The sequence below is a fragment of the Lithobates pipiens genome, unplaced genomic scaffold (genome assembly GCF_037356315.1).
Source record: "Lithobates pipiens isolate NorthernLeopardFrog02 unplaced genomic scaffold, aLitPip1_a1.2 Scaffold_16, whole genome shotgun sequence".
NCBI lineage: Eukaryota > Metazoa > Chordata > Amphibia > Anura > Ranidae > Lithobates > Lithobates pipiens.
This window is the reverse complement of record NW_027507748.1, coordinates 423,899,410-423,915,473: the sequence shown is the minus strand read 5'-3', so window position 1 is coordinate 423,915,473 and position 16,064 is coordinate 423,899,410. Positions and strand designations below refer to the sequence as shown.

The window sequence follows — 16,064 nt, the reverse complement described above, 5'->3', positions numbered from 1 at the left end:
GGTCCATATCTCCCTCTGAACTCCCCTACTCCTCCTCTCTTGTGGGCACCCAGGTGACATCACTAGACATGTCATCATCGACGTCACCTTCCCCACCGCTATAAGTAGAGATCTCGGAGTAGGCAGCAACACCGGGCACCAACCTCCTCCTTGGGCTGATCTGGGTACTGTCGTCAGACTGCTGAGTGGCAGTTGTTGCTACCTCCTCTTCCTGATCCAATCCCAAGAGTGGCCGCGCATCAGAAATGTCTTGATATGGATCGGAAAATAATTCCTGTGACTCAACGGAAGGTATGTGGTGGTGGTGGTGGTGGTGGTGGCGTTGTTGGTGGTAGTGTCTTTGGGGTGCACATAGCAGAGAGTGAAGAAGAATGTGCAGATCGAGAGGATGAGGAGGGTGCAGAAGAGTAAGGCTGAGTGAGCCAGTCAACCAATTCTGGTGCTTCCTTTGACGTAATCGCACGCACCTTCTGCAATTTCCCACTTTGGCTCAAGCCTGTTGCTCCTGCCCTACCCCTACCACCCCTGCGGAAGGGCCTGACTCTTCCTCTGCCTGTCATTTTTAAATGACCCTGTGACAAAACTCTCAGTCCCCATACTGATAAAGGACTGCTGCAGAATAGGGCACCTCAACCCTATATATTGTGGACCTATACCAGTCCTTAAGGATTAGCAGACTGTACCTCACTCAACCCTATATACTGTAGTACACTATACCTTACCAGTCCTTAGAAGGACCTTTATGTAACTAGTAGGTTGTGATTAGCAGACTGTACCTCAGTCCCTATACTGATAAAGGACTGCTGCAGAATTGGGCAGCAGTCAGCAGTAGTGCACCTCAACCCTATATATTGTGGACCTATACCAGTCCTTAAGGATTAGCAGACTGTACCTCACTCAACCCTATATACTCTAGTACGCTATACCTTACCAGTCCTTAGAAGGACCTTTGTGCAACTAGTAGGTTGTGATTAGCAGACTGTACCTCAGTCCCTATACTGATAAAGGACTGCTGCAGAATTGGGCAGCAGTCAGCAGTAGTGCACCTCAACCCTATATATTGTGGACCTATACCAGTCCTTAAGGATTAGCAGACTGTACCTCACTCAACCCTATATACTGTAGTACACTATACCTTACCAGTCCTTAGAAGGACCTTTGTGGAACTAGTAGGTTGTGATTAGCAGACTGTACCTCAGTCCCTATACTGATAAAGGACTGCTGCAGAATAGGGCAGCAGTCAGCAGTAGTGCACCTCAACCCTATATATTGTGGACCTATACCAGTCCTTAAGGATTAGCAGACTGTACCTCACTCAACCCTATATACTGTAGTATGCTATACCTTACCAGTCCTTAGAAGGATGTTTGTGCAACTAGTAGGTTGTGATTAGCAGACTGTACCTCAGTCCCTATACTCATAAAGGACTACTGCAGCAGAAGGGCAGCAGTCAAGTATAATATTCTTTCTATATTTGGAAGAAAGAATATTATACGTGTAAAAGCCTATTATCATACCAGTCCTGAAAAGAACCTTTGTGGACCTAATAGTAACAGCTACTGATTAAACTGACTGTCTCTCACTGCCACACACAGCTTCCTGTCTGTCCCTATTTAAACTGACAAAACACAGGCTGCTGCAACAATAACTTGAATAGCACTTAAAACTATATCCTGTATTACTTTAGCATACCAGTCCTGAAAAGGACTTTTGTGGACCTAATAGTAACAGCTAATGATTTAACTGACTGTCCCTGCTGCACACAGCGTCCTGTCCCTCTCTCAGCACTGACAAAAGACAGGCTGCTGCAACAATGACTTGAATAGCAGTGCCTCAAACCTATATCCTGAACTACACTTTTGTGGACCTAATAGCTAGCGATTTTGGTCACTTCAGTCTCTCCCTGCTCCACACAGCAACCTCTCCCTATAGTGACATAGGAAAGAATGTAAAATGGCCGCCGGATCGGGTCTATTTATGTTAGGGGGAATGTCCAAGTGTCCATGTGCTGTAATGTCTCAATTGGCTGTCCTGTACCACATGATGAATGTGTCATCATAGGTCAAAGTTCTTTTACACAGTAAACACGTAAGTCCCCCGGGCGTACAGCGGCAATAGTCCGCCGATCGGGCGGACCGCGAACAGCCGAAATTTGCCACGAACCGACCGCTGGGCGAACCTTTCGGACATCCCTAGTCACCACAAAGTGCAGAGAATAAGTGAACACGGGACCCGAGAATTAATACTTCAAGCTAATAAATGAATTATTCAATATTTCTTTTTATTGAACTACATAAATAGGAGACACTGGGCTCCATTCACAAAACGGTATCTTACCACATCCGAGTATGTGGTAACATACAGCACAGCGTTTTTTAAAAGGTTTTTTGGCATTCACTAAAAAAAATCTACTAAAATAACACATTAATTTTATTAAGTCATTCCGTATTTTAGTAGTGAAAGCATGCAATAATTTAATGCCTAGTGGTAGCCAGCATATTTATACTAAACAAAATGTTTGTGAAAGAGCGGACAGCCACCGCGTCTTAAACAACCAGTAAATCATCACCTGTCAGCGGAGTTCCCCACTGATAGCTGAAAGTAAAAAAAAAAAAATGCTGGCAATAAAAAAAATTGAAAAAAGATGGATTTTGAGGGGAACCCCCATACCAAAATTTTTAAAAAATGGCGTGGGGTCCCCTCCAAATTCCATACTATACTCTTATCCAAACATGCAGCCCACGATTACAGAAAAAGGAAGGAATAACCCACCTCCTGAACCATACCAGGCCGCATGCCCTCAACATGGGGGGGTACATGTTGATGGGCACAAGGGCCTTTTCCCTCCTCCTGGTTGTGGGGGTCTGTGGGCGAGAGGGGTTTATAGGAATATGGAAGCCCCCAGATCCCCCCCATGTGAATGACTAGGGGTACACTGTACTCCTACTCGTTCACTCCCCAAAAATTTGTAGTGTAAAAAAAGACATTAGACTTTTTCACAGATCTTTTTTTTTTTAAATAAAAGTTCCCCTGTGTACATGCATTGTCAATCACGATGCCCACCGCCACCGCTGACCCAAAAAGGTCTGCTCGCTACAAAGACTCCCATCAGCTCCGCTTTCTGACAATTCTTACATAACTAAGGAGCAGGTTCACCAAGTGACATCAGCGGGTGATCCCTTGTGACATCAATGACCCAGCATGACCCTGGCCCATGATGTCTCAAGGGGCGGGGTCCCTGCCCCTAATTATTTAAGAGCTTTCAGACAGCGGGAGTCAATCAAATACTGTGCCAAGCGAGGGTGAGGCCAAGCTGTCCGCTATGTGTCAATAGACCCAGACAGGGAGGTTTAGGATAGGTGTGAGCACATACAGGTGCATTCGTTTTTGTCTGAATGCATTTTCATCCGAATTTCAGGTATTTTCGTTTTCGTTTTGACAAACGATAACGAAAGCACAGAATCTGAAAAACGAAAGATCCGACATAAATAAATACTTTATTTTCGTTTTCCTTGTTACAACAGTTCGATATAGAATAGGAGATTCAACGTGACTCTGACAATAAAAATCTGTGTCTATTGAACCTGTGGTCGAATGTGCCTAACCTTACCTCTATTAGTCCAAGATTATATAGAGAAAATATTCGACAGAGAAAAAAGATTTGACAGAGAGAAAAGATTCTGCAAGTTACTGTTCTAAAAAGTGTTTGGGGACCTGGGTTCTTCCCCAGGGGACATGGATCAATGCAAAAAAAGTTTTAAAAACGGCCGTTTTTTCAGAAGCAGTTATTTTAATAATGATTAAAGTGAAACAATAAAAGTGTAATATTCCTTTAAATTTCGTAGCTGGGGGGTGTCTATAGTATGCCTGTGAAGGGGCACATGTTTCTGGTGCTTACAACTGTCCCTGCACAAAGTGTCATTTATGCAGGAAAAAAAGTCCTTTAAAATCACTTGCAGCTATTATGAATTGTCGGCTCCGTAATACAGAGCACACTCATTGAAAGTCATTGATAAAATAAATAAATAAAAAAGCGTGGGGGTCCCCCAAATTCAATTACCAGGTCCTTCGGGTCTGGTATGGATATTAAGGGGAATCCTGAATCAAATAAAAAAAAAAAAATTGATGTGGGGTTCCCCCTAAATATCCATACCAGACCCTTTACCCGAGCACGCAACCTGGCAGGCCACAGGAAAAGAGGGGGGGACAAGAGAGCAGCCCCCCTCCCTCCTGAACCGTACCAGGCCATTGGGAGGATGCTTTGGGGGTCTGTGACCCCTCACAGCACCTTGTCCCCATGTTGATGTGGAGAAGGGCCTCATCCCCACAACCCTGGCCGGTGGTTGTGGGGGTCTGCGGGTGGGGGGCTTATCAGAATCTGGAAGCCCCCTTTAACAAGGAGACCCCCAGATCCCGCCCCCCGTTTGAAATTGTAAGGGGGTACCTACCATTTCACAAAGAAAGTGTAAAAAATTGTTAAATAAGACAAACACACTTTTGAAAAATTCCTTTATTAAAAATAAAAAATAAATAACAAAAAGATTCCAGCGGTGGTAATCCACTCTTGCTATCCAGCGACGGATGATATCTCTCCAGCGATGGTTGATCTGATCCAGCGCACAGAATCCATCCATCTTCTGTCTCCACGGAGGAGACACTGCGGGGATCCCGGTGGCCTGACGTTTGTTATATGCGGAGGGCGGGGCCACCTGTCACCTGGCCCCGTCCCCTCTGACGCAAGGGGAAACCCGGGCTTCCCCCTGACGTATGGGTGACCCCGCCCCCCTCTGAGGTAACGGAAACCTGCCTGTGTTACATCAGAGGGGGGCGGGGTCACCATACGTCACTGGGAACCCCGGGTTTCCCCTTGCATCAGAGAGGGGCGGGGTCAGGTGACGGGTGGCCTCGCCCTACCCATATAACAAACGTCAGGCCGCCGGGATCCCCGCAGTGTCTCCTCCGTGGAGACAGAAGATGGATGGATTCTCTGCGCTGGATCAGATCAACCATCGCTGGAGAGATATCATCCGTCGCTGAATAGCAAGAGCGGATAACCACCGCTGGAATCTTTTTTTTTTTTTTTTTTTTTTTTTTTAATAAAGGAATTTTTCAAAAGTGTGTTTGTCTTATTGATCAATTTTTTTACACTTTCTTTGTGAAATGGTAGGGGTACTTTTGTACCCCCTTACCATTTCAAACAGGGGGATCTGAGGGTCCCCTTGTTAAAGGAGGCTTCCAGATTCTGATAACTCCCCTGCCCGCAGACCATATCAACATTGGGACAAGGTGCTTTGAGGGGTCACAGACCCCCAAAGCATCCTCCCAATGTTGAGGGCATGTGGCCTGGTACGGTTCAGGAGGGAGGGGGGCTGCTCTCTCGTCCCCCTCTTTTCCTGCGGCCTGCCAGGTTGCGTGCTCGGATAAAGGGTCTGGTATGGATTTTTAGGGGGAACCCCACGTCATTTTTTTTTTATTTGACGCGGGGTTCCCCTTAATATCCATACCAGACCTGAAGGGTCGGGTAATTGAATTTGGGGGACCCCCACGCTTTTTTAAAAAAAATAAAAAATGTTATCAATGACTTTCAATGAGTGTTCTCTGTATTACGGGAGCCAACAATTCATAATAGCTGCGAGTGATTTTAAAGGACTTTTTTTCTGCATAAATGACACTTTGTGCAGGGACAGTTCTAAGCACCAGAAACATGCGCCCCTTCACAGGCATACTATAGACACCCCCCCCCCCCCCCCCCTTACGAAATTTAAAGGAATATTACACTTTTATTGTTTCACTTTAATCATTATTAAAATCACTGCTTCCGAAAAAACTGCAGTTTTTAAAACTTTTGTTTGCATTGATACATGTCCTCTGGGGCAGGACCCGGGTCCCCAAACACTTTTTAGGAAAGTAACTTGCAAATTAGCCTTTAAAATTAGCACTTTAGATTTTGAACGTTGGAGTCCCATAGACTTTAATAGGGTTCCAAAGTTCACACGAAGTATGCTACATACTAGCTCCGTCGAATCTTCTTTATACATTCGACAGACACCATAAGCCTTCAAAGACAGATTCGACCGTAATTCATGTGGATTTTCGGACGAATGCAATTTTTGAACGAAAAACAAAATAAATAAAAACGAATTTCGGGAGTAACTAAATAAATTAATTTTTCGGACGAAAACGAAATTACGAAACAAAATATTTTACTCTGCACATGTCTACTTTCCATGGGGGTACTTGCCAAAGAGGGGGAGCATGGAACAGGGGGGGGGGGCACCAGAAGAGGATCGTGGCTGCTCTTTGCAAAATGTATTATTATAATTTAAAAGAAAAATTAAGCTTTAAAATAGCTTTAAAGGAACTGTATAATAATTTGTGGTAATTTGTTGCTCCCTTTTCCAAGTTTATAAGTGCTTAAACTGTTTTACACTATGTATACTATGTAGTATATCTCTGTTTTACAAATTACCATTTATATGACAAAGGGTTCTCAGGTTACTTTGGGGTAACTAAAGAGAGCACAGCAAAGCAAATTGCTTTGCAGCTTCCTTTGTTTGACTGAAGCTTTGGATTCAGATATCTGAAAAAAGGATTGTCACGTACCAGCAGCAAGGCTGTGCTGCAACTCTATGTAACTCTATCCAGGTATTCTCTCTTACCTTGTGACTAAATCCTGCTCTGATCCAAAGGACTGTGAAGTATAGGTGTGGACAAATTCCAGCTGCTGATTGATATTGCAGCTACTGAGTCTTCCCCAACCTAACCTGTCAACCAACCTAACTATTTAGGTGAGCTTAGGCCAACACCCAATGCCTGAGTAATAGCTTAACTTCCTTTTTGACTAAACTTTTTTCATTGCTTACTCTGACTTTTGGCCTTTTCCTGTTTCTGAATCTGCCTGTTGGCTTTATACCATGCTTTGGATCTAGCTGCCATATGCACAGGTGTACCTACAGGCTGCAACCTGATAAATCTTCCTCTAAAGGCCATCATCCCTTACAGGTTGTACTGGTGAGCATCTGTTGATGTGTGATTAGACTCTGCTTCTCCATCTTTTTAAGGGCTTACAATCTCTCCAAAATGTATGCAGCATGGGAGGGTCCACTATCAATTTTTGCCTGTGATAGGAATGCGTCACTGCTCCTACAATTATATGCAGTTCTGTAAACAGGCTTCTCTCAGCACAGATAAAAAGTAATTAAACTAATGATGTTAAAAAGGGACAGAGCTGAGGATGGCTATCTGGAGGCTAGATAGCAGAATATATGACATTAAAATTCCATATTTTATATTTTCCCAAATAATAAAAAATACTTATTTTGAAAAATATATATATATTTTGCCATTTTATTATTTTGTGCATGCAGAGGAAGCTTGGTTCAGATGCTCAATTATATTCATAATACTATTGTTTTCTTTTATCTGATATCTATAGAATAAAGTAAGAGTAAAGTAAAAACATGATAAGCTAACATAATTTATACGTGTTATTCATTACCTGGCGTGAAATCGTTTGGTGAAGCGGCCCATCAAATGTGATTGTCTTTTTAGGCACATAAAGCGGCAGTTTCTCATGGAGGTACACACACAGCATTAGCATCATTACAGGATTTGGGTCACATATGTCAGTAGCCTAAACAGAAATTCAGACAGCACAACACAAATAGAAAACAGTTTAGTTTAGTGGTACGCAGCCAGAAGCTCAGGTGTTACTATGTAGCTTTTATCTGCTTTTTTTGCTCTTGCCAGCCCAGCATACACATGGTCCCCAGCTGTCTGAGTACTTACTGCATTATACAATTCCCTATTAGAAAGGGCACATTCTAATTTATACATTTTAATTCAAATATTTAAGATCATTGCCAGTTTTTTTACGATTTTTCAGAAAGGTGTAACATTAAGTGCAGCCCATATCAGCTAAAATGAATATTTAAACAAATATGTGCAGCATTTAAGAAGTAAAAATATTGTGGTCATATGAGTGTTATCTCTAGAGAAAGCAAAGTATAGGAAAAAAATGCACAAATGGTAGGTAAAAGGCGATTAACCGACTGTTGGGTTGATTCACTAAAGTAGCAATTAACAGTATAGATCTGTGCCCCTCTTCCCTCCACCTAACCTCTCACAGCCCTAATATATATATATATCTGCAGGATTCTGGAAAAAAATGAGAATCACATTTTTTTTGCTTAGAATAAAGATCACGATTCTCTCACAATTCTCTGCATAACATCTTTTTTTCATTTCACATTATACAAAGAAAATTGCGTACTGTCCGTGATACTTTTTTTTTATTTATTAGCACTAACATATCATTTTTCATGGACGAGCTTTCGGGATGTGTCCCCTTCTTCAAGGTCCAAGCAGTACTGATTCACAAAAGCTTTAGCAGAGGGAAAGGAAAAAGAAAAACAAATGCCTCGTACACACGTAGACAACTATCCGACGGACTTAGTCTGGCGGACTTCCCGAACAGGCTACTTGCCCACACACGGCACTTTTTCAGCGGACTAATACGGTGTACTAAGTCCGCCGTACTATCCGCCCTACTTTTGAAATGAACGGACTCGCCCACACACGCTGAGGAAAGTCTGCTCATTTCGAGCGGGTCTCCAGGTAGGCGGGGCCCGCGAAGGAGACGTCGCTGGCCCCGCCACCTGGTATGGACTTAAAGGGAAACCCCAATGCCGGAAAAAAACGGCGTGGGGGTCCCCCCAGGTCCACATCAGACCCTTGTCCGAGCACGCTACCCAGCCGGCCAGGAAAGGGGGGGACGAGTAAGCGCCCCCCTCCTGGGCTGTACCAGGCCCAAAGCACCTTGTCCCCATGTTGATGAGGACAAGGGCCTCTTCCCGACAACCCTGGCCGTTGGTTGTCGGGGTCTGCGGATGAGGGGCTTATTGGAATCCGGGAGCCCCCTTTAATAATGGGGCCCTCTGATACCGGCCCCCCACCCTATGTGAATGAGTATGGGGTACAATGTACCCCTACCCATTCACCTGTAATATAAAGTACAAAAAAAAAACACAACACACAAGATAAAATAGTTTATTGCACAGCTCCGGGGGTCTTCCGTCTTCGGGGGTCTTCTCGCCGGACTCCTCCGCTTTCTTCTTCTAGCTCTTTTGCTAGCGGAGGAGCCCAGCTTTCTTCCACGCCACGGCCTCTTCTTCTGACTTTGGGGGTCTTGTCCCCCTCTTCGGTTCTTCTGCCAGGCCACCGCGCCTTCTTATAGCTCATTGACAGCCGGTCTTCTGTCGCCGCCGCCGCCGCGCTGCGACTTATATAGGGACAAGGGGCGGGATCATCGGTTGATGTCGCATGGTGACCCCGCCCCCTTACGATGTCACAGTCTCGGAGGATGCTGGGACTGTCACCATGTGACATCAACCCATGTGACATCAACCGATGACCCCGCCCCTTGTCCCTATATAAGTCGCCGTGCAGCGCGTCCCTGGCATTGCGGCCAGAGAGAGCGTCGAGTCAACATCTCCAGGAGAAGAAGGAGAAGAAGAAGAAGAACGGAAGGCGGCAGCGGCGACAGAAGACCGGGCCACCGCCTGTAAAAGAGCTATAAGAAGATGCGGTGGCCCAGCAGAAGAACCGAAGAGGGGGACAAGACCCCCGAAGTCGGAAGAAGAGGCCGCGGCGAGGAAGAAAGCCGGGCTCCTCCACTAGCAAAAGAGCTAGAAGAAGAAAGCGGAGGAGTCCGGCGAGAAGACCCCCGAAGACGGAAGACCCCCGGAGCTGTGCAATAAACTATTTTATCTTGTGTGTTGTGGTTTTTTTTTGTACTTTATATTACAGGTGAATGGGTAGAGGTACATTGTACCCCATACTCATTTACATAGGGTGGGGGCCGGTATCCGGGGCCCCCTTATTAAAGGGGGCTCCCGGATTCCGATAAGCTCCTCGCCCGCAGACCCCGACAACCAATGGCCAGGGTTGTCGGGAAGAGGCCCTTGTCCTCATAAACATGGGGACAAGGTGCTTTGGGGTGGGGGGGCAGCGCACCCCCCATGTTGAGGGCACGCGGCCTGGTACGGCTCAGGAGGGGGGGGGGGCGCTCGCTCGTCCCCCCTTTCCTGGCCGGCCGGGTAGCGTGCTCGGACAAGGGTCTGATGTGGACCTGGGGGGACCCCCACGCCGATTTTTTTGGCGTTGGGGTTCCCCTTTAAGTCCATACCAGGTGGCGGGGCCAGTGACGTCTCCTTCGCGGGCCCCGCCTACCTGGAGACCCGCTCGAAATGAGCGGACTTTTCTCCGGGCGGGAAAAGTCCATTCATTTCAAAAGTATGGCGGACTGGCACACACACGGCCGGATTGTCCACTGAAATGCGAGTCTGGCGGGAAGATTGGAGTGCAAAACTACTTTCTAAGTCTGCCGTACTTTCGGGTCAAAAAAGTATGCCGGAGGCTACACACATGGGGATTGTCCGGCGGACTTGAGTTTGCCGGACTTTTCCACCCGATTGTTTGATCGTGTGTACGCGGCAAAACACATACAAATCAATAGTATGGCAATGTTAATAAAGCTATCAACAAGTGAGATAAGACAGAGGGAAAGCTATAGACTGGATGGGGGGGGGGGGGGGGTTATAGTCACAAAGGGGGTCATAAAACTGTAGTATAGTGGGTGAGGAAACCAATATCTAAATTTAGGCCATTGTTTTTTGTGTCAAAAAGAAGTATCATTCTTAGCGCAAACATTTTCCTTTTCTGGATAGTTCTGAAATTCCTTTTAAGAACTAAAACATTGCAGTCTTCTATAGTGTGGTCCGGTTGTAAGAAATTATATTCCACAGGTGTGCAGAAACTGTCTTCCTTATGTTCCTTGATGGTATGTCTGTGCAAATTCTCATTTGCAACTTCTGTCCTGTTTCACCAACATAAGATCCTTTGCTACACACGTTGCATTGGATGAGGTACACTACATTATTGGAGGTACAGCTGTATGATCCCATGATATTGAAGGTCACGTGTGTGTGTGTGTGTGTGTGTGTGTGTGTGTGTGTGTGTCACTTTTGGATAGATTGATCTGGTTGCACAGTTTGCAGCATTTTTTTTAATGCAGGGTTTGCTTCCATTATTTGTGACTTTATAATCAGAGTGAAGTTTCATGCTGATTAGTTTGTGCCTGAGGTTGGGTGGTTGTCTGAAAGCCAATAATGGGGGTTGTTGGAATATTTTTTTAAGAGTTTCATTCTCTGTTATGGGTTGTAAATCTTTGATGACCTTTTTGATCCCTTCTAGTGTTGGGTTGTATGTGGTGACTAGAGGTACTCGGTTGTTTTTTCTCTGTGTATTGGAGGAGATTTTCTCTTTGGGTTTTCAAGGCTGTGTTTATGCTGTTGCTGATGGTTTTGTCTTTGTAACCTTTCTTATAGAAGGAGTCTGCTAGTCTGCTAGTGTTCTGAGATGTTTATCTTTGTCTTCTTGGTCTGAACATATTCTGTGGTATTGGCATGTATGACTGCCAATGGAACTGGTTCTCTTGTATTCATTGATGTGACTGCTGACAGAAGCAGCAGGATGAATTCTGAAGTGTTTTGGGCAACATCTGCTTCACAGTGCAGATGGACAATAACCCAAAGCATACTGCAAAAGCAACCAAAGAGTTTTTTTAAGGGAAATCAGTGGAATCACCTGACTTGAATCCGATTGAGCATACATTTCACTTGCCAAAGACAAATCTGAAGGGAAAATGGCCCAAGAACAAGCAGGAACTGAAGACAGTTACAGTAGAGGCCTGGCAGAGCATCACCAGGGATGAAACGCAGCATCTGGTGATGTCTATGCATTCCAGACTCCAGGCTGTAATTGACTGCAAAGGATTGGCAACCAAGTATTAAAGTGAAAGTTTGATGGATGATTGTTAATCTGTGCCATTACTTTTGGTCCCTTAAAAAGTAGGAGGCACATATACAAACTGTTGTAATTCCTACACCGTTCACCTGATTTGGATGTAAATACCCTCAAATTAAAGCTGCAGTCTGCAAAAAGTCTGCAGTTAAAGCACATCTTGTTCATTTCATTTCAAATCCATTGTGGTGGTGTTTAGAGCCAAACAGTTTAGAATTGTGTTGATGTCCTAATATTTATGGACCTGACTGTATCTCAGGCCTTTTAGAAAACATGAAACATGTTAAAACCGTTAGTCTTGAACACTACTAGTTTCCTGTAAGACACCACTGATTTTCTGAACAAGCTTAACAATATACAATTACCACCAAAAACACTTCTAGACACTATGGATGTAGAATCTCTGTACAGTAATATCCCTCACAAGCATGGGTTGGCAGCCTGTCACAGATTCTTACCCTCAACAAACCACAAATACACTGCTGAGGATGTTACACAGCTCATCAAATTCATTCTTACACATAACTACCTTACTTTCAACAATGACATCTATCTCCAATGTACAGGTACTGCTATGGGAAGTAAAATGGCACCCCAATATGCAAATGTATTTATGGCTGACCTGGAGGACAATTTCCTGAACAGCATACAACAAAAGCCATACAGATATTACCGCTATATTGATGATATCTTGATGATATGTACTGAAGGTGAAGAAAATCTAAAACAATTTTTCTCATTGATCAACACACTTTCCCCATCTATCAAACTAAAAAATGATTATTCTAACACACATGTCAACTTCCTAGACACTACAGTATACATCAGGGATGATAAGCTTCACATGTCGATATACAGAAAACTGATTGACTGACGCAGCTATGTCCATAATTCCAGTTTTTACCCCCAACACACTAAACGAGCCATCATACACAGCCAGGCCATCAGATACCACCGAATATGTTCAGATCAAGAAGACAGATACACATCTCAGAACACTGGCAGACTCCTGTCAGACTCCTTCCATAAGAAAGGTTACAAAGACAAAACCATCAACAACAGCATAGACACAGCCTTGAAAACCCGAAGAGAAAATATCCAATTCACAGAGAAAAAAAACAACCAATCGAGTACCTCTAGTCACCACATACAACCCAACACTAGAAGGGATCAAAAAGGTCATCAAAGATTTACAACTCATTATAACAGAGGCTGAAACTCTGAAAATAAATATTCCAAAAACCCCCATTATTGACTTTCAGACAATCACCCAACCTCAGACATAAACTAATCAGCAGGAAACTTCACTCTTATTATAAAGCCATAAATAATGGAAGCAAACCCTGCAATAAAAAACGCTGCAAACTGTGCAATCAGATTAATCTATCCAAAAGTGTCACACACACATGTGACCTTCAATATCATGGGATCTTACAGCTGTACCTCCAATAACGTAGTGTACCTCATCCAATGCAACAGGTGTAGCAAAGGATCTTATATTGGTGAAACAGGACAGAAGTTACAAGTGAGGATGAATTTGCACAGACATACCATCAGGGAGCATAAGGAAGACAGTTTCTGCACACCTGTGGGACGTCATTTCTCACAACCGGACCACACTATAGAAGGCTGCAATGTTTTAGTTCTTAAAGGGAATTTCAGAACTATCCAGGAAAGGAAAACATTTGAGCTAAGAATGATACTTCTTTTTGACACAAAAAACAATGGCCTAGTACAGTTTTATGACCCCCTCTGTGACTATCATCCCCTCCCATCCAGTCTAAAGATTTCCCTCTTGTCTCACTTGTTGATAGCTTTATTACCATTGCCATACTATTGATTTGTATGTGTTTGTTTTTCTTTTTCCTTTCCCTCAGAGATTTTTTTTTATTGTTGTTGTTTTGTTTTAACATTTTACCTTCTGCTAAAACTTTTGTGAATCAGTACTGCTTGGACCTTGAAGAAGGGGACACACCCCGAAAGCTCGTCCATGAAAAATGATGTTATTGTAAATAAAAAAACTATCTCGGACAGTACTTAATATTCTCTGTCACAATTGCACTAATACGGCTTCAATCACCTCAACTACGTTATACAAAAAATTGGGCTAACATTACTGTTTAGTTTTTTTTTTTAATTCATGAAAGTCTTTTTGTTTTTTCAGCAAAAAAATTGCGTTTGAAAGACCACTGCGCAACGCAAATACAGTGTGATGTAAAATATTGCAACGACCACCATTTTATTCTCTAGCGTCTCTGATAAAAAAAAAAAAAAAAAAATATATATATATATATATATATATATATATATATATAATGTTTTGGGGCCCCAAGTCATTATCAAGCAGAAAATACTGATTTAACTTGTAAGCAACAAGTGTCATAAAAAGGCTTAGTCTTTAAAGCGGAGTTCTGCTAAAAAAAATTTTTTTAAAGGCAGCAGCTATAAATACTGCAGCTGCTGACTTTTAAAATATGGACACTTACCTGTCCAGGGCACCCGCAATGTCCTCACCTGAAGCCAACCTGTTCCTCGGCTCCCGGGTGGAGGCGCCGGCATCTTCAGTAAGGGAATCAGGAAGTGAAGCCTTGTGGCTTCACAGACTGGTTTCCTACAGCGTGAGTCATGTTGCATGTCCCTGCTGCCTTCTGGGACATGTGTGTCTCCCAGAAGACAGCTGGAGGGAAGGAGGAGGGGCTGGACATGGCGTAGATCGCAGCGGATTCTGCGGCGATCTATCCACGGAAGTGGGAGCAAATACCTGTATTAGACAGGTATCTGCTCCCCCTCCTCCCTGAAAGGTGCCAAATGTGACACCAGAGGTGAGGAGGAACCAGATAAGCGGAAGTTACATTTTTGGGTGGAGCTTAAACTTGGTTAAACTAACCCGGCCCGAATATATATATATATATTTCAGTGTCAAATTGTGGTTTCATGCATACACCTAGTTCAACGACAGAGTCCACTGAAGATTCAGCGTCACTTGTTTTTATGCCTGCATAAAGTTAGCTGTTCACCAGTGGCTAAAATATAAATGCTGCTGACATGGGATGTGCAAGGGATTATTGCAGATGAAATTAGCAGCAGCTGTACTATGGATGAAGGCTGAATCACACTTTTGCATTGTGGTGCATTACAGTAACATGCATTAGCATGCCATGAGTCTAATCATTTCAAATTGTACCCCAACACGCTAAGGCAACATATCCCTGACATCCATGGTAACACACTGCCATGCATTGTGATGTGTAACCTTTCAAAAAAACAATGCAAGTCTTTCTTTTTTTGGCAATTTTGGTGCATTGTCAGCCCTTGCATGTACAGCCATTAACCAAAAAGTTTGAGAATGACACAAATATTCATTTTCACAGTCTCCTGCCTCAGTGTTTATGATGGCAATTTGCTCCAGAATATTATGAAGAGTGATTCGATGAATTGCAATTAATTGAAAAGTCCCTCTTCGCCATGAAAATGATCTTAATCCCATAAAAAAAATGTCCTTCTTTGTGAAAAAGGCTTCAGGGTGCCAAGAAAGTCCAGCAAGTGCCAGGACCGTCTCCTACATATGATTCAGCTGCAAGATTGGGGCACCACCAGTGCAGAGCTTATTCAGGAATGATAGTAGGTAGATGTGAGTGCATCTGCATGCACAGTGAGGCAAAGACTTTTGGAGTTTGTCAAGAAGGCCTGGTGTCAAGAAGGACTTTTGGCCTGGTGTCAAGAAAGGCAGCAAATAAGCCACTTTTCTCCAGGAAAAACATTGGGGACAGACCGATATTCTGTAAAAGGTACAGGGATTGGACTGCTGAGCATTGTAGTAAAGTAATTTTCTCTGATAAATCCCCTTTCTGATTGTTTGGGGCATCTGGAGAAAAAAAGGTTAATGCTACCATCAGTTCTGTGTCATGCCAACAAGTAAAGCATCCTGAGACCATTCATGTGTGGGGTTGCTTCTCAGCTCAGGGAGTGGGCTCACTCACAATTTTGCCTAAGAACACAGCCAAGAACACAGCCATGAATAAAGAATGGTACAAAACATCTTCCAAGAGCAACCAACCATCCAAGAACAGTTTAGTGACAAACAATGCCTTTTCCAGCATGATGTAGCACCTTGCCATAAGACAAAGGTGATAACAAAGTGGCTTGAGGAACAAAACATCTAAATTTGGGGTCCGTGCCCAAGAAACTCCCCAGAAATGAAT

The 16,064-nt window shown here is 43.7% G+C and overlaps 1 protein-coding gene across 2 annotated transcripts in view; it reads right to left on the bottom strand.

Moving 5' to 3' along the window:
- CFAP47 (cilia and flagella associated protein 47) overlaps positions 1-16,064 on the bottom strand; it is a 681,345-nt gene that overhangs the window by 392,796 nt on the left and 272,485 nt on the right. For both annotated transcript variants that reach the window (XM_077482554.1, XM_077482555.1), the window contains exon 37: positions 7,499-7,633. In XM_077482554.1, the coding sequence (XP_077338680.1) occupies positions 7,499-7,633 (135 nt within the window). The remainder of the gene's footprint in view (positions 1-7,498; positions 7,634-16,064) is intronic.